The 21,835-nt window shown below is 45.1% G+C and overlaps 1 protein-coding gene across 2 annotated transcripts in view; it reads right to left on the reverse strand.

The window, feature by feature from the left end:
- Positions 1–1,800: 1,800 nt before the first annotated feature.
- The window catches only part of COLEC10 (collectin subfamily member 10), a 28,818-nt gene continuing 8,783 nt past the window's right edge, over positions 1,801–21,835 (reverse strand). The window contains exons 2-6 of one of the 2 annotated variants that reach the window (XM_038745559.1): positions 15,549–15,620; positions 11,883–11,954; positions 7,127–7,180; positions 5,364–5,459; positions 1,801–2,419 (exon numbers count right to left, since the gene is read on the reverse strand). In XM_038745559.1, coding sequence (XP_038601487.1) covers positions 2,019–2,419; positions 5,364–5,459; positions 7,127–7,180; positions 11,883–11,954; positions 15,549–15,620 — 695 coding nt within the window. In that variant the 3' untranslated portion in view covers positions 1,801–2,018. The remainder of the gene's footprint in view (positions 2,420–5,363; positions 5,460–7,126; positions 7,181–11,882; positions 11,955–15,548; positions 15,621–21,835) is intronic. The other variant, XM_038745560.1, reaches the window with a different exon arrangement.

A 21,835-nucleotide genomic window follows, 5' to 3' on the forward strand; every position in this document is an offset into this window, starting at 1 on the left:
GAGGAAAAGTACCACGCAAATCAGGAATGTGGTGGCGAATAACAGATGGTGAGGGAGGTAGTAATGAGCAATTCCAGCATCAACAAGCCTCCTCAGAATGTGAATCATGGAATAAGCCATTCAGCAGGGGGCTTTACCACCCAGTTCTGGGTCAATCATCTCCATAATCAGAACTGATAACAGAGAACCCAAAACCTGAAGTAGAAGAGTTAAGATAAATCTGTAGGGAGCAAAGACTTGCATGAAAATAACTGTTTTTCCATCATATAATTTTATTCCCCAAAGAGCTTTTTATCATTTCTATGGGTAGAGAAGGGTGAAGATGGAAGATTAATAAGGGCTGAGGAGACAGAAGAATGAGTGAAGTCTACATTTAAAGTCCCCCACGTGCCGGTCTAACCTTAATTCTCCACACCTGTGAGATTCCAGGGCGTGAAACCAGTCATCACCGTGACAATGTCAACTGCAGATCATCAACCTGAGCCTCCCATCCTCCCCTTCTTGCTAAAAATATGTTGCTCAGGGTGTGGGAATTTGGGTTGGAGGGAGACCCTTGGAAGAGACAACTAAAATATATCCTCTGACTAGTCAGCAGGCACTGGTGAAGGGAAAATAATGAATAACAAAGGAACTCAGAATTAGATTGTTAGTTATTTTTTTCCTTTAAGGCACACAACACCTTTTTCTAGGAATTTTAGAACGGCCAATGGAAACAATAGACTCTGGAATAATTAAAGAGTGGTAATACGGGAATCTTAGCAAGATCCAGAGATCCTATAGACACCACATGAGCAACAACTTTGGTCTGTTGCAGCCTCAACTGTGGACAGATGGTTTAGGCAAAGATAGGTTGATAATGTATTTTCCAAGTTTATTAATCATTTCCCGGAGATTTCAAATGTTATCAGGCCCCAGATTAAAGGGCTTCAGCTGTCACTTTATTGCTATTTTTGTCTTTTTTCATTTCTAGCTGAGCTGTGCAATGAGTCAGGATGCCTGTAACGGGGGGATTCCTCCTCACCCCCCACAGCTAGGAAGGACTATCTCAAGGGCAGGAACTTGTGATCAGAGATCTCTGTGCTGTCCTGGGAGTAAGATTAGAGGGTGTATATTGGGGTTTGCTGATGCTACTGCGCTTCCCTTCCTGAAAAGTGTGGGTGACCATACATCTTCCTGTCCCAAGGGGCTAGTCCATTAATGGTTTAAGGACACAGAGTGAACCAGATATCTCCTCAGTGGGGAGATAGCTGAGAGGCAGGGTAGTCTAGTGGACAGATCACAAGACTGAGAGTCAGAAGATTGGATTTTTGCCCCAGAGCTACCCCTAGAAGGCTGAATGACCTTCAGCCAGTCACTTCCCCTCTCTATGTCCTAGTTTTCTACTCTGTTAAAATGGGGATAAAATCAGTCATGAGTCTGGGGAGGGACAATCAGATAATGAGAATCCTGTGTCTGTCTCAGCCCTTAGCAACACAGTAATAATTTAATAGATACCATCATTATTATATCTGAAACCATAACTAATTATGTCTTCCACTCCTAGTGTAGTGGTAGAGAGGGACCAGAACTTTGGGGGACATGTCTAGTGCTTTTATTTTCCCAAAACACTTTCACTTCTTTGACCTGTTTTGCCCTCACAACATCCTGTGAGACAGGAAGATTAACCCAGCCGTTTTACAACTGAGAAAACTGAGGCCCAGAGAGGTTAAGTGACACACCCTAAGTCACTTGTCGTGGGCAGGGAATTTGTCTGCTTATTGTTATATTGTACTCTACCAAGCATTTAGTAATGTTCTCTGCACACAGTAAGCACTCAATAAATAGGGTTGAATGGATGAATGAATGAATGAACACAGTGCCAGTCTGGGGCAGGCTGGAAGCTGGATTTCCTGCCTTCCCAGGCTTCATGACACTCTCCACCCGGTTTGTGATGGGGCAGTGAAAGTGATTTCACATTCTCAGAATGATCCCGTGAACCCCAGCCCTGGCATCCTCCCCACCCCCACAAAATGGCAAAGTCAGCGAGCCTCCACCCTCCTCTTGGCAAATTCGCAAATGAAGTACATGGCGCGCTGGCACTCGGTGTCATTCCAATGTCCAGAGCTGAGCATCTCCACGCAGTCCTCACGGCCGGAGGGGTCGTCGGGTTCCCCCTCACGCCAGTGGCTGTAGTTCTGTAGTGGCATGTCATCTGTGAACACGTAGCGTCCCTCCTGTTCCAGGTCGTTGACTCCGATGAAGACCCGGAACAGGCCGCTCTGGGCCACATAGTCGGCGATGAGCGCATTGGCCCCCTCATCCTTGGGCATGGCCAGAGCCCCTCCCCGGATGCGGCAGTGGGTAAGGGACTCACGGTAATTCTTCTCCTCCCTCACCAGGTAGTAGAACTTGTCCTCCGTCTCCCTGATCCCTGCGATGACTGGCAGGGTGACAGAACAGAATCAGGAGCTGTTAGCGGCCTGGAAAAGGCCTTCCCTGACTAAGCCCTTCTTTCCTCTTCTCCCACTCCCTTCCACGTCACCCTGACTTCCCCCTTTCTTCATCCCCTCTCCCAGCCCCACACCACTTATGTCCATATCTGTCATTTATTTATTTATGTTCATGTCTGTCTCCTCCTCTAGACTGGAAGCTCACTGTGGGCAGGGAATGAGTTTATTGTTGATCGTACTCTCCCAAGCTCTTGGAACAATGGTCTGCACACAATAAGCACTCAATAAATATGACTGTCTGACTGAAAGGGAAATGACAAAACACCCTGCTTACAATCCCTGTTTTGTTAAAAGTGGTCGGATGGGATAAAACAGAGCCTTGGTTGAGGTCACATCTCAGTGAGTCAGTCCTTGAGGGAAGACCTGAAGGGCTATTTGAGCAAAAGCTTCTTATGTAAGCTCCCTAGACTGTAAGCTCCTTGTGGGCAGGGAACATCTCTACCACCTCTGTTATAGTGTATTGTCCCAAGGCTTTTCATTCACTCATCCAATCGTATTTACTGAGCGCTATTGCTATATTGTACTCCCCCAAGTGCTTGTCCAGAGCACTGTACTAAGCACTTGGGAGAGTAAAATATAGCAATAAACAGACATATGCCACGATGACAACGAGCTTTCAGTCTAGAAGGGGGAACAGACCTTAATATAAATAAATAAATTCCAGATATGGACATAAGTGCTGTGTCGCTGAAGTGGGGGCGGTGAATAAAGGGAGCAAATTGGGGCAACGCAGAACAGAATGGGAGAAGTGGAAAGGAAAGGTTAAGTCAGAGAAGGCTTTTTGGAGGCGATGTGCCTTTCATAAGGCTTTGAAAGCGCGGAGATTAGTGTTCTGCACACAGTAAGTGCTCAATAAATACCACTGATTGATTAATGGAAAGCAAGACAAGGAAGCAAAAGAGAACTACAAGCATGAAGCACAACCCCACCCAGGACAGTCTTTTTGTGTTCACGATATGTTCAGCACTGTGGATCTTGCATTGGCCTTTCCAGCAGTGCACTCACTTACAGGTGAACTTCACTGTCAGGGGTGTTTTCTTCAAATACCAAGGGCAACATCTTTGTATTTGAAGAAGACATCCCTGACATAGAAGCAGCATGGCCCAGTGGATAGAATACATGCCTGGGAGTCAGAGGACCTGGGTTCTAATCCCAGCTCTGCCGCTTGTGTGCTGTGTGACCCTGGGCAAGTCACTTCACTTCTCTGCGCCTCGGTTACCTCATCTGTAAAATGGGGATTAAGACTGTGAATCCCATGTGGGTCAGGGATTCCATCCAACTTGATTTGCTTGTATCCACTCCAGCACTTAGTGCAGTGTCTGGCACATAGTAAGTGCTTAAAAAAATACCACAATTATATATATATATATATATATATTACACACACACATATATGTGTGTGTATATATATGTAATTGTGGAATATACATATAATTATGGAATAATAGTGGTATATCTATCTATCTATATGTATAGATATCTATATATAGATAGATATTGTTGTCCTTTGTATTTGAAGAAGGAACCCCTGAAATTTGCACATATAAATGTATGTGTATAATGTGTATGTATGGCTACAAAAATGTCTCCTAGCTTTGCTCTATGGTTCTGGTATTTATCCTGCCCTAGGCATTCTAGTTATGAGCCGAGAGTGGTAGGAAAACAAAATGAACCTCTTCTCTTTCCCATTTTCCCTTCTGCTCCCACTCCTTCTCCTTTTCCCCCAGGGATGTGGTTCTAGTGTAGAGCAGACCTAAAGAGCCCACTCCTCTCTAAGGGCTTCTGGCCTAGGTCTAGGGGCCTTCCAGGCCCCAGGGCAACAGGGATTTGGGTCAGCTGGTCTCAGGCTGATGTCAGACTTCAGAGCTGCTCTGGAATGGGCTTGGGAATCTGGAATAGTAGTGATACTATTGATTACATGCTTACTATGTGAATAGCACTAGTCTAAGAACAGGGAAAGAATTTTCAGGTGAGAATTCGACACAGACCCTGTCTCTTGAATGGCTCATCTGGGGTCTGGAGATTGTCCCTGGGCCTATCCAACACGCCACACTGCCTTCCATCTCAGGAAATCAGGTTTATCCCGGGCTAGAATTTCATGGGGCCTGGGAATCAGAGGACCTGGGTTCTAATTCCAGCTCTGCTCATTGCCTGCTGTGTGACCTTGGGCAAGTCACTTCACTCCCCTGGGTCTCAATTTCCTCACCTGCAAAATGGGAATTCAATACCTGTTCTCCCTTCTACTTTGCAGTGAACCCGGTGTGAGATAGGAATTGTGTCCAAGCTGATTAACTTTCACTGGCCCAAGCACTCATTACAGTGGTTGGCACATGGTAAGCACTTTACAAACACCACAGTTAGCATTATTATTATTAAACCACTCTCCACAGTGTGGCTCAGTGGAAAGATCACGGGCTTTGGAGTCAGAGGTCATGGGTTCAAACCCCGGCTCCGCCAATTGTCAGCTGTGTGACTTTGGGCAAGTCACTTAACTTCTCTGTGTCTCAGTTACCTCATCTGTAAAATGGGGATTAAGACTGTGAGCCCCCGTGGGACAACCTGATCAACTTGTAACCTCCCCAGTGCTTAGAACAGTGCTTTGCACATAGTAAGTGCTTAATAAATGCCATCATCATCATTATTATTATTATTCTCTAGCACTTGTCCCTACAACAGTGAACTAGCAAATTGGATCTATTCATTGGAGCTGCTTTCCTCTGACCCTAGGCAAATGTTTCAGGGTAGGGTTGCTTCCTATTCTGTCTCCCTAATTAACAAGGCAGATTGGATGATTGTGTAGTTTGGATGGCTGGCAAGATCAGCAGTTGATAACATGCTAACTTGAGGGCCCAGAGTGAAGTTTAAAATGCTCACCATTCTTTACAAATTTCATCGAGGTTTTGAGTCTAGCAACACTAATATCCAACTGTCCAACCACTTTGCGGTACCTTCCACAGTCACAGACAGTGCCTAGAAAGAGGATCAGGAACTTTGAGTTTTCTGGGAAGAGATGACAAAAATGAATGTGCTCACTGACCCTCAGAAAATATGCACCCAGGGTCTTCCCTACTTTCAAAGCCACCTCTTCCAGCAGGCATTCCCTGATTTATTCCTAACTTCCTGTTATGTCACCTCACTCACCACCTTTCGCGCATATTGGTTTATTCATTCTCTTTATTCATCTAGTTTGGGGTTGGATTATTTTTATGTCTTTGTTGTTACTTATTGAATCTGTCCTTATTTCTGCTTCTGTAGGACACATCTGATTTGTGCCTGCCTCTTTCTCCCAGTAGGTTGTGAGCTCCTTGAGGGAAGGCACCACTTCCTTTACTTTACTAAAGGTAGTGTTGTCTACAGTGTTGTGTTGTCTACAGGATCCTTTACTTTACTATCCTCCTAAGTGCCTTATCCATTGCTCCACATGCAGTAGGCAGACTCCACATCAGAGGGAAGGAAATCACCCCACATAGTGCTTTGCACACAGTGGGAGCCCAGGAGAACACTTTGGAGCTAGAGAGCACTCTGTAAATATGAATGAATGAATGAATGAATGAATGAATGGATGAGGCACTTTGGAAATATGAATGAATGAATAAATGAATGAGGTACTCTGGATGAATGAATAAATGAGACACTCTGGATGGATGGATGAATGAATGAATGAGGTACTCTAGAAGAAGGAAGGAAGGAAGGAAGGAAGGAAGGAAGGAAGGAAGGAAGGAAGGAAGGAAGGAAGGAAGGAAGGAAGGAAGGAAGGAGGGACGCACTCTGGAAATAGGAATGAATGAAAGGCATTCTGGAAAGTGAATGAATGAATGAATGAATGAATGAATGAATGACTGAAGGCTCTGGAAAAGGAATGCTTGAATGAATGAATGAATGAATTAATGAATGAATGAGGCTCTCTGGAAGAATGAATACATGAATAAATGAAGCACTAGGGACCGTCTCTATATGTTGACAACTGGTACTTCCCAAGCACTTAATACAGTGCTGTGCACACAGTAAGCACTCAATAAATACGATTGAATGAAAATGAATACATAGGAATGAATGAATGAGGCATTCTGGAAAGGCAAATGAATGAATGATGAATAAAGCACTCTGGAAATAGTAATGAATGGATGAATGAATGAATGAGGCACTCTGGAAATGCGAATGAATGAATGAATGAATGAATGAATGTATTGCAATGAAACTGTGCCTATACCTTAACCAGATTCAGCTTCAGTTCCAATCCGGATTCTAGTGGACAGTCAGTTGACACAGCCGAGCCATTTTCAAATGTGTGCCCGAAGGGTCTAGGTCAGTGCTAGTCACTGTGGGACCACCAGGCTTAGTTGTTGTGTTGGGGTCCCTTCTCCCAACATGACCCAACAAGAATAAAAAGCACTGCACCTCCCCACCAGGCCTGGGATGCTGTCTGGAGAGGACCGTTCTCCCCTCAGCCCAGGGCTCTTTAAGGAAGTACAGAAAACTGGTTTGAGAAGAAGGAATGATATGGAGGTCAGCAGAACCTCCATCTCGGGCTCGGGGGAAGAGTGGTGATATTTATTCAAACTTGACAAACTAATTCAACTGAATGAATCTGGCAACTCACCAGGACATGAAGGGAAGCCAGAGAAACGATACTGTACCTGCTTTTCCCTTTCCTCCTGCGCCCCCAGGTGAACCCTTCTGCCCTTTGTCTCCTGTGAGGGGAAGAAAAAGGGAAGGTCAATCAGCCGATCAGTCAGTCAGTCGAATTTATTGAGCAGGTTACTGTCTGCAGAGCACTGGACTAAGTCAAGCAATGCTGCAGACTGCTCGCTCGCCCTTAATAGGTGGGAAACGCTTCAGCAGAGCCGGTGAGCCATTTCACCAGGTGGCCGTGAGCCCTGGCCTGGAACAAGCCCTGAGGGGCTCGCACAGGGAAGTCAGACCAATGCCACCTGATGGATTCACTTGGCTGAGCATGGAAGGGTGGCCAAAGCTGAATCCTGGAATGGCACCTGTGATGCCTTCTAATCTGGTGTGCTCTGTGGGCAGATTTGAGTCACCGGGACTTTGTCTCTGACCACTCGATTAATCAATCAATGGTATTTATTGAGCATTTACTCTGCACAGAACATTGTGTTAGGTTTGGGAGAGTACAAAAGAGTAGAATTGTTTTGAAGGCACATCTCCTTCAAGAGGCCTTGCCTGAAGAAACTCCTCCTTTCTCCTTCTCCCACTCCCCTCTGCATCAACTTGACTTGCTCCCTTTCTTCATCCCTGCTCCAAACCTCACAGCAATTATGTATAGAGCTGTAATTTTACTTATTTACATTAATGTCTGTCTCCCCCTCTAGACTGTAAGCTCATTGTGGGCAGGAAATGTGTCTGTTTATTGTTATATTGTAGTCTCCCAAGTGCTTAGTACAATGCTCTGCACAGAGTAACCACTCAATAAATATGATGGAATGAATGAATGAGTTAGCAGACACAATCCCTGCCCATGAGGAGCTTCTAGTTAAGAGGAGGAGGTAGATCTGAAAATAAATTACAGGTAGGAGCAAAGGCAGAATATAATAACAATAATAATATAAGAATATTCATTCATTCAAGCTTTTAATCACATTTAGTGAGCATCTATTGTGTGCAAAGCACTGGACTAAGTGCTTGGGAGAGTAAAATACAGCAATAAACAGACACATTCCCTGCCCACAACAAGTTTACAATCTAGAAAATCTGTACTTAGGTGCTGGGGGGCTGGGGAAGAGGTGAATATCAAGTGTTCAGGGGTACAGAGCGAAATGCATGAAATGATGTCTGAGTCTGGGATGGCCATTTGGAGGAGATGAGATTTTTGTGGGACTTTGAAGGTGAAGGGAAGGGTGGTCTTTTGGGTTAGTGTGGGGAGAGAATTACAAACCGGAGAGAGGATGTGAGCAAGGATTGGTGGCAAGAACAACGAAATTGCAGTATACTGCTGCTTCTGCTTGAGTCTCACAGATGGGAAACAGTTCATTCTTGGGTGGTTGGAAACTGGGAGAGCTGGGGAAGCAGTGTGGTCTAGTGGATAGAGCACAGGCCTGGGCGTCAGAAGACCCGGCTTCTAATCCTGACTCTGCCACTTGCTTGCCGTGTGACCTTGATTAGGTCACTTATTTTCTCTGGGCTTCAATTTCCATTCAGAGTGAAGTGGAAAACTATTCCCCAAAGCATCAGGTTATTGAATTCAGATACCGTAAGTATTTTACTCTGATGCTGAACCCATCATGATGAGGCCTCAGTAAATCATGAAGTTTCCTTATTCCTGGGATGAGCTACTGAAACCCAGAAATCTTCCTCACTCAAAGAAATGCTGGCATTCAGGTCAACTGCCGTAGGTGAGATTAATTTGAACGAACAGAAAACTTTGGAAGCTCTGGAGAGCAAGGTTGGCTGTAAATTTCCAAGACTAGATCCAAAACGAAATCTCTTCCAGCAAGCCAGAGTGGGGAGATGGTGTTTGAATTCTGCAGGAGCAGTCAAATAGAGGGATATCATGTTTCCATTCACACAATGTTCTTGTCTTTCCTTCTCCCTCTGAATGAAAAGCAATAAAAATATTAGTGTGGGATCAATAAGGAGGAGGGGGGATTCTTGCCCCTAAGCTCATTCCTTGTCAGTCAGAAGTGCTTCAGGAGTGATTGCTGCAGTTTTGATGAGCGGAAAGGAGGGCAAATTTTTTTCCCTAGAAAGTGCACTTCCTATTTGTTGAATGCTCAACACAGAGAGCATTGCACATTTGTGCCAGCGTCTGGACACTTTGCATTTAGTCAGTGCTCAAACACAGAGAACACTGCAAGTTGGTTTGCTCCTCCAGACAGTTTGCATTCATTCAGTGTTTGTGCACAGAGAGCACTGCACGTTGGTATGATCGTCCCAGCAGTTTGTATTTATTCAGTTCTCGAGCACAGAGAGCACCGCACATTGGTACGAATGTCTGGGCAGTTTGTATTTATTGAGTGCTTGAGCACAGAGAGTACTGCACGTTTGTACGATCGTCCAGACATTTTGTATTTATTCAGTGCTCGACCACAGAGAGCATCTCATGTTAGCATGATGGTTAGGGCAGTTTATATTAATTAGTGCTTTGTCTCTGAGGAGCAGCAAGTGATTCTTTTTATGGATAGAAAAAAAATCCACATTGGTATTCCAGGTGAAAAAATTTCACAGGGTCACAGGCTTCTATGATCTTTTTCTTAATTAAAGCAGGTCAGCCCTACCCAGATCCATGGGCTCAGAGAGGAAATGTTAATCAGGAAAGGCCTTTCTACTGGTTTGAACAAAACTAATGAACACAGGCATAAGTGCCTTTGTGTCCTCTGAGGATAGCAAACATCATTCATTCATTCAATCGTTCAGATCACTGTACTAAGCGCACATCATTCCTGGGACTCTGCAAGGGTCAAGGGGCAGGAGAAGGAAGGCTTTCACTATAAACAGAGTGAACTTCTGAGTAGGGGCGATATCGTAGGAGCCCAAGTCTGGATGATAATGAAGGTACCTGTGTGAGACCAGCCTGAGATATGTCCAAAGTCACCTGACCATAACGAGCCAAACTGACTCCATTTTGGAAAGGCCCACCATCTCCTCTGTTATCCAGGACCTGTTACATGCTCTGAGTTGTTTATGTATGGGTATCTAAGGATTAGTAGTCAGAGGCCACAGCTTACAGACGTCCAAATTCCCTGAAACCTTCCCCACCTACCATTTCCACAAAATGTTTATGTGTAGATTAGGGTTCATACGGAAGAAGCTTTATGTTATGCATTACAGACAGATAATCTTTTCCAAAACATGACAGTGATATAGTATGCTCGCCCGGTTGGTTGGCGGAATGCAGATGCTAGGCTAGGACAGCCGGGAATGTGTTCGGCTCTCCCAGGGACACCCAATTCAAGGCTCTGTAAGGGACCAGCTGAGTACTAGAGAGGAAAAGGAAGCAGCATGGCTCAGTGGAAAGAGCCTGGGCTTGGGAGTCAGAGGTCATGGGTTCTAATGCCTGCTCCGCCACTTGTCAGCTGGGTGACTTTGGGCAAGTCATCTAACTTCTCTGTGCCTCAGTTACCTCATCTGTAAAACAGATGAGGCCCACGTGGGACAACCTGATCACCTTGTATCCCCCCAACACTTAGAACAGTGCTTTGCACATAGTAAGTGCTTAACAAATGCCATCATTATTATTAAAAGGGGTTCAAGGACCTGTCCATCTGAGATAGGGGTTGATGCCTGCATAGAACCATTCCACATTGGAGCAAGATATTGAGACTCTAGGGCATTATAATATGCAATTTGTGGGCCCCTACAGGATGTAATAGCTTGTGTTCAAGTTTTCGGTATGTTTTACGCATTGGATCCATAGCTTTTTTCATAGGTTTATATATATTAAAGCCATAGTTTTTTGTAGATTCTATACATTAAAGCCATAGTGTTGTACACCAAACTCAGCAAGTGCATTTGTTTCATTCTTCCACACCTGGAATTAAGTGCCCACGGATGAGCCCCTTCCTTAGGGGTGTATCATACCTGGAATGCATATAAAGCTCCGAAACACTGTCACCTTCATTCTCATTTCAGCTTCTGGCTCTGCCACCTGTCTGCTGTATGACCTTCGGCAAGTCACTTCACTTCTCTGTGTCTCGGTTACCTCATCTATAAATTGGGGATTAAGGCTGTGAGCCCAATGTAGGACAGGGAATGTGTCCAACTTGATCAACTTGTTTCTACCCAGTGCTTAGTACAGTGCCTGGCACATAGTAACCAAATGCCATTTTAAAAAATGTAGTTTCCCTAAGAGTGTTTTTTCCCTAATGGCATTTGTTAAGGGCTTCAAAAATTCCTAAAATCATTTCTCGTCTAAGAGGCTTTCCCTGACTAAGTCTTGCCTTCTCCTTTGCATCAACTATACACTTGGTTGTTCACTAATGAAGCACTTTGATACTCATCTCAGTCCCATGGCACTTCTGTAAATATCCTTATTCTTTATTATTTCCTTTATCTGTATTTATTTCAATGTTTGTTCCCCTCAAGAGTGTCAGCTCCTTGTGGGCAGAGATCATGCCTATTAACTCTGGTAGACTTCCAGTAGAAAAGCAGCATTGCCTACTGGATAGAGCACAGGCCCAGTAGTCAGAAGACCTGGGTTCTATTCCCATCTCCATCGCCTGTCTGCTGTGTGACCTTGGACAAGTCACTTCACTTGTCTGTGCCTCAGTTACCCCATCTGCAAAATGGGGATTAAGACTGTGAGCCCTTTGTGGGACAGGGACTGTGTTCAATTTGATTATCTCATATTTACTCCAGCACTTAGTACAGTGTCTAGCACATAGTGACCGTTTAACAAATGAAATTAAAACAAAAAGAACAAAAAAAAATGCAACTTACCCTTCCCCCCGATTGGGCCAATTTTGCCAATAATGCCTTGGTTTCCTCTGTCGCCAAGGTCTCCTTTAGTTCCTGAAAATCAAGAGAAGTAGCTTTTTGAAGCAAAGGGAAGCATCATAGCTGAGTGGACAGAGCATGGGCCTTGGAGTTAGAAGGTCATTGGTCTAATACTGGCTCTGCCACTTGTCTGCTGTGTGATCTTGGGCAGAAGCAGCATGGTGTAGCGGATGGAGCATAGGCCTGGAAATTGGAAAGCCATAAAGCCGTGGGTTGTAAGCGTGGTTTAGTGGAAAAAGCATGGGCTTGAGAGTCAGAGGTTGTGGGTTCTAATCCCAGCCCCTCCACTTGTCAGCTGGGTGACTTTGGGCAAGTCACTTCACTTCTCTGGGCCTCAGTTCCCTCATCTGTAAAATGGGGTTTAAGACAGTAAGCCCCACGTGGGACAACCTGATTACCTTGTATCTACCCCAGTGCTTAGGACAATGCTTGGCACATAGTAAGCGCTTAACAGTTACCATCATTATTATTATTATTATTGTTATTATTATCCTGGCTCCACCGCTAACCTGCTGTGTGATCTTCGGTAAGCCACTTCACTTCTCTGTGCCTCAGTTACTTCATCTGTAAAGTGGGGATTAAGACTGCGAGCCCTGTGTGGGACAGGGACAGTATAGAAACCCATATCTATACATAACTGTATACACACACACATACACACACCTGCATCTGCATGTACATATACACATGCACACATGTGTGCAAGCACACACACATAGCTGTACTTCATTTTGTGACTATTTCACTAATTTTCTCTTATTTTCTTTTATTTTTCAGGGCTGTCAGGAAGAGCCCTAAGCAGTCACAGCTAAAACTCTCTGCCTCCTCTGTGTCCCTGGAGAAGCCCAACTCCTTTGCAGTAAATCCAAGCCAGACTACAGGGAAGCTGCATGGGTTAGCAGATAGCACATGGGCCAGGGAATCAGAGGGGCCTAGATTCTAACCCCGACTCCGTCACTTGTCTGCTGCGTGACCTTGGGAAAGTCACTGCACTTCTCTGGGACTCAGTTCCCTCATCTGCAAAATGGGGATTCAATACCTCTTCCCCTTCCTATTTAGACTGTGAGCCCCATGTGGGACAGGAACTGTGTCTGACCTGATTATCTTGCTTCTTCCCCAGAGCTTAGAGCAGTTCTTGGTACATAGTAACTGCTTAACAGATACCACAGTTAATTCTTACTGCAGGAATCAGAGCAGCCTAGGACCTAAAATATTCCCACTATGTTCTGTTGGTGAGAGTCTCACTTTGCAGGCAAGTGTGCTGTTGAGTAATCCACCCTGTACCATTGCAAACATGAAAAGAGAGATCCTTGCTACCCTAATGTATTTGTCCAATTCAAGGCCTTTCTCTGTTTCTACGATGACCTCCTTGTAATCCAATATTGGCAGAGCCTTGGTTCCACAAGAAAAATCCCTCTATTCCTCTCCCTATTGCTCCCCACCAGATATTGATGCCTGTCTACTTGTTTTGTTTTGTTGTCTGTCTCCCCCTTCTAGACTGTGAGCCCGTTGTTGTGTAGGGATTATCTCTATCTGTTGCCAAATTGTACTTTCCAAGTGCTTAGTGCAGTGCTCTGCACACAGTAAGTGTTCAATAAATACAATTGAATGAATGAATGAACGCAGCTGCAAGTCTCTCAGCATCTTACCCATGTGTTTCCCTGTTTAACAATAACAATAATAATAATAATAATAATAATATAATAATAATAATAGTGGCATTTCTTCAGCCCTTACTTGAGAAGCAGCATGGCATAGCGGGTAGAGCACGGGTCTGCGAGTCAGGAGGTCATGGATTCTAATACCGGCTCTGCCACTTGTCTGCTGTATGGCCTTGGGCAAATCACTTTGCTTCTCTGTGTCTCAATTACCTCATCTGTAAAATGGGGATTGAGACTGTGAGCCTCACATGAGACAGGGACCGAATCCAACCTGATTTGCTTGTATCCACCCCAACACTTCATACAGTGCCTGGCATATAGTAAGCACTTAACAAATACCACACATATTATTATTATTACTATTATTATTCTGTGTCAAACACTAAGCACTGGAGTAGGTACAAAATATGCATATCAGATTCAGGCTGTGTTTCATTGTGCCTATAAATAATTTAATCTTCCCTCTCAGTTTGCCCGGGCTTCTTCCAGATCCCCATTCTGCAACTGGCCCAGTGCTCTGCTTTTGTCTGTTTTCCTCACTTGCAGCTCTCAGCTGTGCTGCATGGTAAGGGAGCTGTGTGATGGGGAATTTGTGTAGCAGGGAAGTTGTGTGGTGGAGGAGAAATTGTGTGGCAGGGAAGCTGTGGGGTGGGGGAACTCTGTGGCAAGGGAGTTGTGTGTCACGGGAGCTGTGTGATGGGGTGGCTGCGGAGCTATGTGGCAGGGCAGGTGTGTGGCTGGAGAGCTGTGTGACGGGGAATGGTGTGGTGGGGGAACTGTGTGGCTGGAGAACTGTGCACTGTCAGTGTTTCTTCAGTGTTGGCAAGCTTGCTGCATTTCAGGGCCTTGCTGTGGTTCAAGAAAGTGTGGAGGCATCTGAGCTCATTTCCTGCTACAAGGGGAAGATCTCTCTCTCTCTCTCTCTCTCTCTCTCTCTCTCCCCTCCCCCCAGCCCCCCCCCCCCCCCCCCCCCGTGTGTGTGTGGTGTCTCTCTCACTCTTTCGTTCCAGTGGTCCTATTTCCCATTTGGGCTCTCTCCCACTAATTGGTTCAGAGGAGCAGAGAATCCAGGGGGCCAGTCTGCTGTCACCACCTGCAGCAGACATGCCGGGAGAAGGAGGGACTGAACTCATGGAAGGAAAAAGCTTTATAGAGAAGCAGCATGGCTTAGTAGATAGAGCATGGCCTTGGGAGTCAGAGGGTGTGGGTTCTAATCCTAGCTCTGCCACTTCTCTGCTGTGTGACCTTGAGCAAGTCACTTCACTTCTCTGTGCCTCAGTTCCTTCATTTGTAAAATGGGGATTATGACTGTGAGCCCCACATGAGTCAACCTCATTACCTTATATCTACCTCACCGCTTACAGCAGTGCTTGTCACATAGTAGGCACTTAACAAATACCATTATTATTATTATTATGTTGATGATGATGTTCCAGGAGACACAGCACTTTAGCAGATAACTAACTTCGCAGCCAAAGGACATCATTTTGGACACACTTTTTTATGGCATTTGTCAAGCGCTTACAGCATGCCAGGTACTGTACTAAGTGCTGGAGCAAATACAAGCTAATCAGGTTGAATTCAGTCCCTGTCCCACATGGGGCTCACAGTCTTAATCCCCATTTTACAGGTGAGGTAACTGAGGTCCAGAGAAGCAAAGTGATTTGTCCAAGGTCACACAGTGGAGAAGTGGCAGAGCTGGGATTAGAACAGAGGTCCTTCAGATTCCCAGGCCTATGCTCTATCCTCTAGATTATTAAACTCATGGCAGGCAGAGAATAGTGTCCATTATATTGGTATACTGTACTCTCTCAAGTGCTTAGTACACTAAGTGCTCAATAAATATGATTGACTGACTGATAGGTTACACTGCTTCTCCTGGGTCATGCTGCTTTTCACACAGACTCACGAAAGAGAGGGAGAACAACCTATCCAACTTTCCACCTACCTTTGGGTCCCATGGGGCCTACCTTCCCAGGCCTTCCTCCTTCTCCCTCTTCTCCTTTCTGGCCAATATCCCCTGGAAATGGAGAAAACAAGATCCATAAAACAATGGCTTTTACTCCCTCCCATTTAGACCAGAAGCCCCATGAGAGACAGGGACTGTTTCCAACCTGATTAACTTAATGATAATTCATTCATTCATTCTTTCAATCATATTTACTGAGCACTTACTGTGTGCAGAACACTGTACTAAGCTCTTGGGAAGTACAAGTCAGCAACATATAGAGACGGTCCCTACCCAACAACGGGCTCACAGTCTAGAAGGGGGAGACAGACAACAAAACAAAACAAAATGATGGTATTTGTTAAGTGCTTACTATGTGCCAGATACTGTACTAAGGCTGGGGTGGATACAAGGCAATCGGGCACAGTCCCTGCCCTACTTGGGGCTCACAGTTGCAATCCCCATTTTACAGATGAGGTTACTGAGGCACACAGATGTGAAATGACTTGCCCAAGGTCACACAGCAGACAAGTGGCAGAGCAGGGATTAGAACCCAGGTCCTCTAACTACCAGGCCTGTGCTCTTTCCACTAGGCCATACTGCTTCTCTTATAATCTATAGGGGAAGACAGACAGTAGAATAAACGATAGATAAGAGGAAGAAGAAATAATAGCTGTGTGGGCTATATGCATCAGCTAATGGTTAGGTGATAATGTATATGAAAGATTTACACAGAAGTGTAATGCGAGATTGAGAGAACTTAAATTTGGTGGCACAGAAGTGCTGATGAGGCAATAGGTGAGATATGAGCAGGGGAGATTAGAAATATATCAGGGAAGGCCTCCTGGAGATGTGATTTCAGGTGGGCTTTGAAAATGGGGGGCTGTCAAATTTGAAAAGAAAGGGAGTTCCTAGCAAGAAAGACAAATAGGGAAGGCAGGAGCAAGAAGTCTGCAGTAGGAGAGATGAAAACAAAGTACAGTGAATAAGTTTTCAGGAGGGGAACAAAATGTGTGAACATTAGTGAAGTGGTAGAAGACAGGAGAAAAGTAAGCAGGGGGGAGAGAGCTGACTGAGTGTCTTAAAGCTACTGGCTAGGAGTTTCTGCTTGATATAGAGAGGAATGGGTGACCATTGAAGGGTTTTGAGGAGTGGGGAAGAAAGTGCCTTGGATAGAATAACTAAACCGACATGTCCTCTGCCCACAGGGAGGATTCAGTCTAATGGGAGAGACAGGCAGAAACAAATTACTTAGAAATCGTTGGCATTGCAGGTAATAATAATAGTAGTTGATCATTATGGTATTTGTTAAGCGCTTACTACATGCTAGGCACTGTTCTAAGCACTGGGATAGATATAAAATAATTAGGTAGGTCACAGTCCCTGTCCCACATGGGGCTCATCATCATCATCATCATCATCAATCATATTTATTGAGTGCTTACTATGTGCAGAGCACTGTACTAAGCGCTTGGGAAGTACAAATTGGCAATATATAGAGACAGTCCCTACCCAACAGTGGGCTCACAGTCTAAAAGGGGAGACAGAGAACAAAACCAAACATACTAACAAAATAACAAAACAATCTTCATCCCCATTTTACAGATGCAGGAACTGAGGAACATATAAGTAAAGTGACTTGCCCAAGGTGGTAGATCAGATAAGTGATGGACCCAGGATTAGAACCCAGGTCTTCCTGAATCTTAGGCCCATGCTCTATCCACTAGGCCACCCTGCTTTTCTAGAGTGAACTTTTCAGAACTAACTTCACTTTCAGTAGTATCTTCATCAACCAGAAGATACAACTTGATTCAGCATGTTGTGTTCTGGGCACAGGGAGGCGGGTACAGGGAGCTTTCCTGGCCCTGGGAGTCTGCCTAACTCTTGCTCTGAACAAGCTGCTCTTTGAGATTGGAGAGCAAACAAACAAAACATTCTGGTACCTGCTCTGGCAACATAATAATAATGATGATGGCATTTACTAAGCGCTTACTATGTGCAAAGCACTGTTCTAAGCACTGGGGAGGTTACAAGGTGATCAGGTTGTCCCACGGGGTGCTCACAGTCTTCATCCCCAGTTTACAGATGAGGTAACTGAGGCTCAGGGAAGTGAAGTGACTTGCCCAAAGTCACACAGCTGACAATTGGCAGAGCCGGGATTTGAACCCATGACCTCTGACTCCAAAGCCCGAGCTCTTTTCCACTGAGGCACGCTGCTTCTCTTCTTCCCTCTGCACCACTCTTGCATCCCATCTGTGCCACCCTTGCACTTGGATTCCTTCAACCACTCGATATTCACCTCACCCTCAGCCCCACAGGTCTTAGATTCGTATCCGTAATTTACTTTAACATCATCTCCCCCTCTCCACCTTCAGCTCCTCATGGGCAGGGAATGAGCCTACCAGCTCTGTTATATTGAACTCTCCCAAGCGCTTAATACAGTCTCTGCTTACGGGAAGTGCTCAGTGAATACCACTGATTAATTGGTTCATTCCTCCTGTATCTCCCCACTTCAGTCTATACTTCACTCTGCTGCCCGGATAATCTTTGTACAGAAATGCTCTAGGCATGTAACTCTCCTCCTCAAAAATCTCCAGTGGCTGCCTGTCAACCTACGAAACAAGCAAATACTCCTCACTCTTGGCTCCTCATTCTCCATCACCTCACCCCCTCTTACCTCATCTCCCTTCTCTCCTTCTCCAGCCCAGCCTGCACCTTCCACTCCTTTGCCACTAACCTCACTGGACCTCATTCTCGCCTGTCCCGCCGTTGACCCCCGGCCCACGTCCTTCCCTGGCCTGGAATGCCCTCCCTCCACACATCCACCAAGCTAGCTCTCTTCCTCCCTTCAAAGCCCTACTGAAAACTCACCTCCTCCAGGAGGCCTTCCTCAGTCTGCTGAGCCCCCTTTTTTCTCTCCTTCTCCCCATCCCCCCGCCCTACCTTCTTCCCCACCCCACAGCATTTGTATATATTTGTACAGATTTATTACTCTATTTATTTTACTTGTACATATTTACTATTCTATTTATTTTGTTAATGATGTGCATATAGCTTTAATTCTATTTGTTCTGACAATTTTGACACCTGTCTCCATGTTTTGTTTTGTTGTCTGTCTCCCCCTTCTAGACTGTGAGCCCGCTGTTGGATAGGGACTGTCTCTATATGTTGCCGACTTGTACTTCCCAAGCACTTAGTACAGTGCTCTGTACACAGTAAGCGCTCAATAAATACCATTGAATGAATTAATTCATTGAATACTTACTGTGTGCAGGTCACTGTACCAGAGAAGCAGCGTGGCTCAGTGTAAAGAGACCGGGCTTGGGAGCCAGAGGTCATGGGTTCTAATCCCAACTCCACCACTTGTCAGCTGTGTGACTTTGGGCGAGTCACTTAACTTCTCTGTGCCTCAGTTACCTCATCTGTTAAAGACTGGGAACCTCACAAGGGACAACCTGATCACCTTGCATCCCCCCCAGAACAGTGCTTTGCACATAGTAAGTGCTTAACAAATGCCATTATTATTATTACTAAATACTTGGGAGAGTACAATATAGTAACAAATAGACACATTCCTTCCCACAACGAGATCACAGTCTAGAGGGGGAGACAAACACTGATTGATTGATTGATTCATTCATTCATTCGTATTTATTGAGTGCTTACTGTGTGCAGAGCACTGTACTAAGTGCTTGGGAAGTACAAGTTGGCAACATAGACAGACGGTCCCTACCCAACAGTGGGCTCACAGTCTAGAAGGGGGAGACGGACAACAAAATAAAACATATTAACAAAATAAAATAAACAGAATAAATATGTACAAATAAAATAAATAAATAGAGTAATAAATACGTACAAACATATACATATATACAGGTGCTGTGGGGAGGGGAAGGATGTAAGGTGGGGGGGATGGGGAGGGGGAGGAGGGGGAGAGGAAGAAGCGGGCTCAGTCTGGAATTGATTGGAGCCCTTATTCTCTTTTTTGTTTTAATGGTATTGGTATTTGTCTCCCCCTTCTAGACTGTGAGCCCACTGTTGGGTAGGGACCGTCTCTATATGTTGCCAACTTGTACTTCCCAAGCGCTTAGTACAGTGCTGTGCACCCAGTAAGTGCTCAATAAATACGATTGAATGAATGAATGAATAAATTTGTTAAGCGCTTACTATGTGCCAAGAACTGTACTAAGCGTTGGGGCAAATACAAGCTAATCATGTTCGACAAAGTCTATGTCCCACATGGGGCTCGCAGTCTTAATCTCCATTTTACCGAAGAGATCACCGAGGCACAGAGAAGTTAAGTGACTTGCAGTTAAGTGTGACTTGGCCGAGGTCACACACAGTAAACAAGGCGTTCTGATTCCTAGGCCCGGGTTCTAATCACTAGGCCACACTGCTTCTCAACTCGGTTCAAGTTCTCAACTTGCTCCTTCACACAAGTTACCTCTTCAGCTCGTCTGCACTGTACAGGCTCTGTTTTGGGTTGATTGAATAACCACTAGAGGCCAGACTCTCACGTCAATTTTAAAAGACTTCACCACCAGGAACGGTTCTGTCATACACTCCACACTACAATCAATCCATCAGGATAATTTATTGAGCCCTTACTATATGCAGAGAACTGTACTAAATGTCTGGGAGAGCACATTATAACTGAATCAGCAGACACATCCCCTAGAACAAAGTTAGGTTTATCACCTGGGGAGGAAAATAACAGGCAATAATAATAATTGCCGTATTGAAGAATTTCTCATGGTTTTTTTTTTTTGATGGTATTTGTTAAGCGCTTACTACATGCAAAGCACTGTTCTAAGCGCTGGGGGGATACAAGGTGATCAGGTTGTCCTATGTGGGGCTCACAGTCTTCAACACAGTAAGCCCTCAATAAATACGATTGAATGAATCCCCGTTTTACAGATGAGGTAACTGAGGTCCAGAGAAGTGAAGTGACTTGCCCAAAGTCACACAGCTGACAAGCGGCAGAGCCGGGATTTGAACCCATGAGCTCTGACTCTATTCATTAATTCATTCATTCAATCGTATTTATTGAGCGCTTACTATGTGCAGAGCACTGTACGAAGCGCTTGGGAAGTACAAATTGGCAACATATAGAGACAGTTCCTACCCAATAGCGGGCTCACAGTCTAGAAGGGAGAGACAGACAACAAAACAGAACATATTAACAGTATAAAATAAATAGAATAAATATGTACAAGTAAAATAAATAAATAAATAAAGTAATAAATACATACAAACATATATACATATATACAGGTGCTGTGGGGAGGGGAAGGAGGTAAGGCAGTGGGATGGGGAGGGGGAGGAAGGGGAGAGGAAGGAGGGGGCTCAGTCTGGGAAGGCCTCCTGGAGGAGGTGAGCACTCAGTAGGGCTTTGAAGGGAGGAAGAGAGCTGGCTTGGTGGATGTGCAGAGGGAGGGCATTCCAGGCCAGTGGGAGGACGTGGGCCGGGGGTCGATGGTGGGACAGGCGATAATGAGGCACAGTGAGGAGATTAGCTGCAGAGGAGTGGAGGGTGCGGGCTGGGCTGTAGAAGGAGAGAAGGGAGGTGAGGTAGGAGGGGGCAAGGTGATGGACAGCCTTGAAGCCAAGGGTGAGGAGTTTTCGTAGGATGCGTAGGTTGATTGGTAGCCACTGGAGATTTTTGAGGAAGGGAGTAACATGCCCAGAGTGTTTCTGCACAAAGACAATCCAGGCAGCAGCGTGAAGTATGGATTGAAGTGGGGAGAGACAGGAGGATGGGAGATCGGAGAGGAGACTGATGCAGTAATCCAGTCAGGATAGGATGAGACTCCAAAGCCTGTAACTCTCTCCACTGAGTCATCATCATCATCATCATCAATCGAGTCACTCTCCTTCTCATGTTCCAAGCACTGGACTAAGCTCTGAGGTAGTTTCAAGATAATCAGAGCAGTCATGGTCGCTTTCCCCCATGGGGCTCACAGTCTATCAATTGTGGGCAGGGAATATGATTGTATACTGTTGTTTTGCACTCTCCCAAGTACTGAGTACAGGGCTCTGCACACAGTAAGCACTCAGTAAATGCGATTGATTGAATGAATGAATGAATTTATTGAGTGTTTATTGTGTGCAGAACACTCACCTAAGCACTTGTGGGGGTACAATACAACAAAGGGGGAGACAGACATTAATATAAATAAATAGCAGATATGGAAATAAGTGCCTTGGGGCTGAGACTGGGATGAATATCAAGTTCTCAAAGGGTACAGATCCCAAGTGCAGTGAGAATATTCCCAGTTTGGACCTAG

This window comes from Tachyglossus aculeatus, chromosome 4 (assembly GCF_015852505.1).
Source record: "Tachyglossus aculeatus isolate mTacAcu1 chromosome 4, mTacAcu1.pri, whole genome shotgun sequence".
NCBI classification, from domain to species: Eukaryota; Metazoa; Chordata; class Mammalia; order Monotremata; family Tachyglossidae; genus Tachyglossus; species Tachyglossus aculeatus.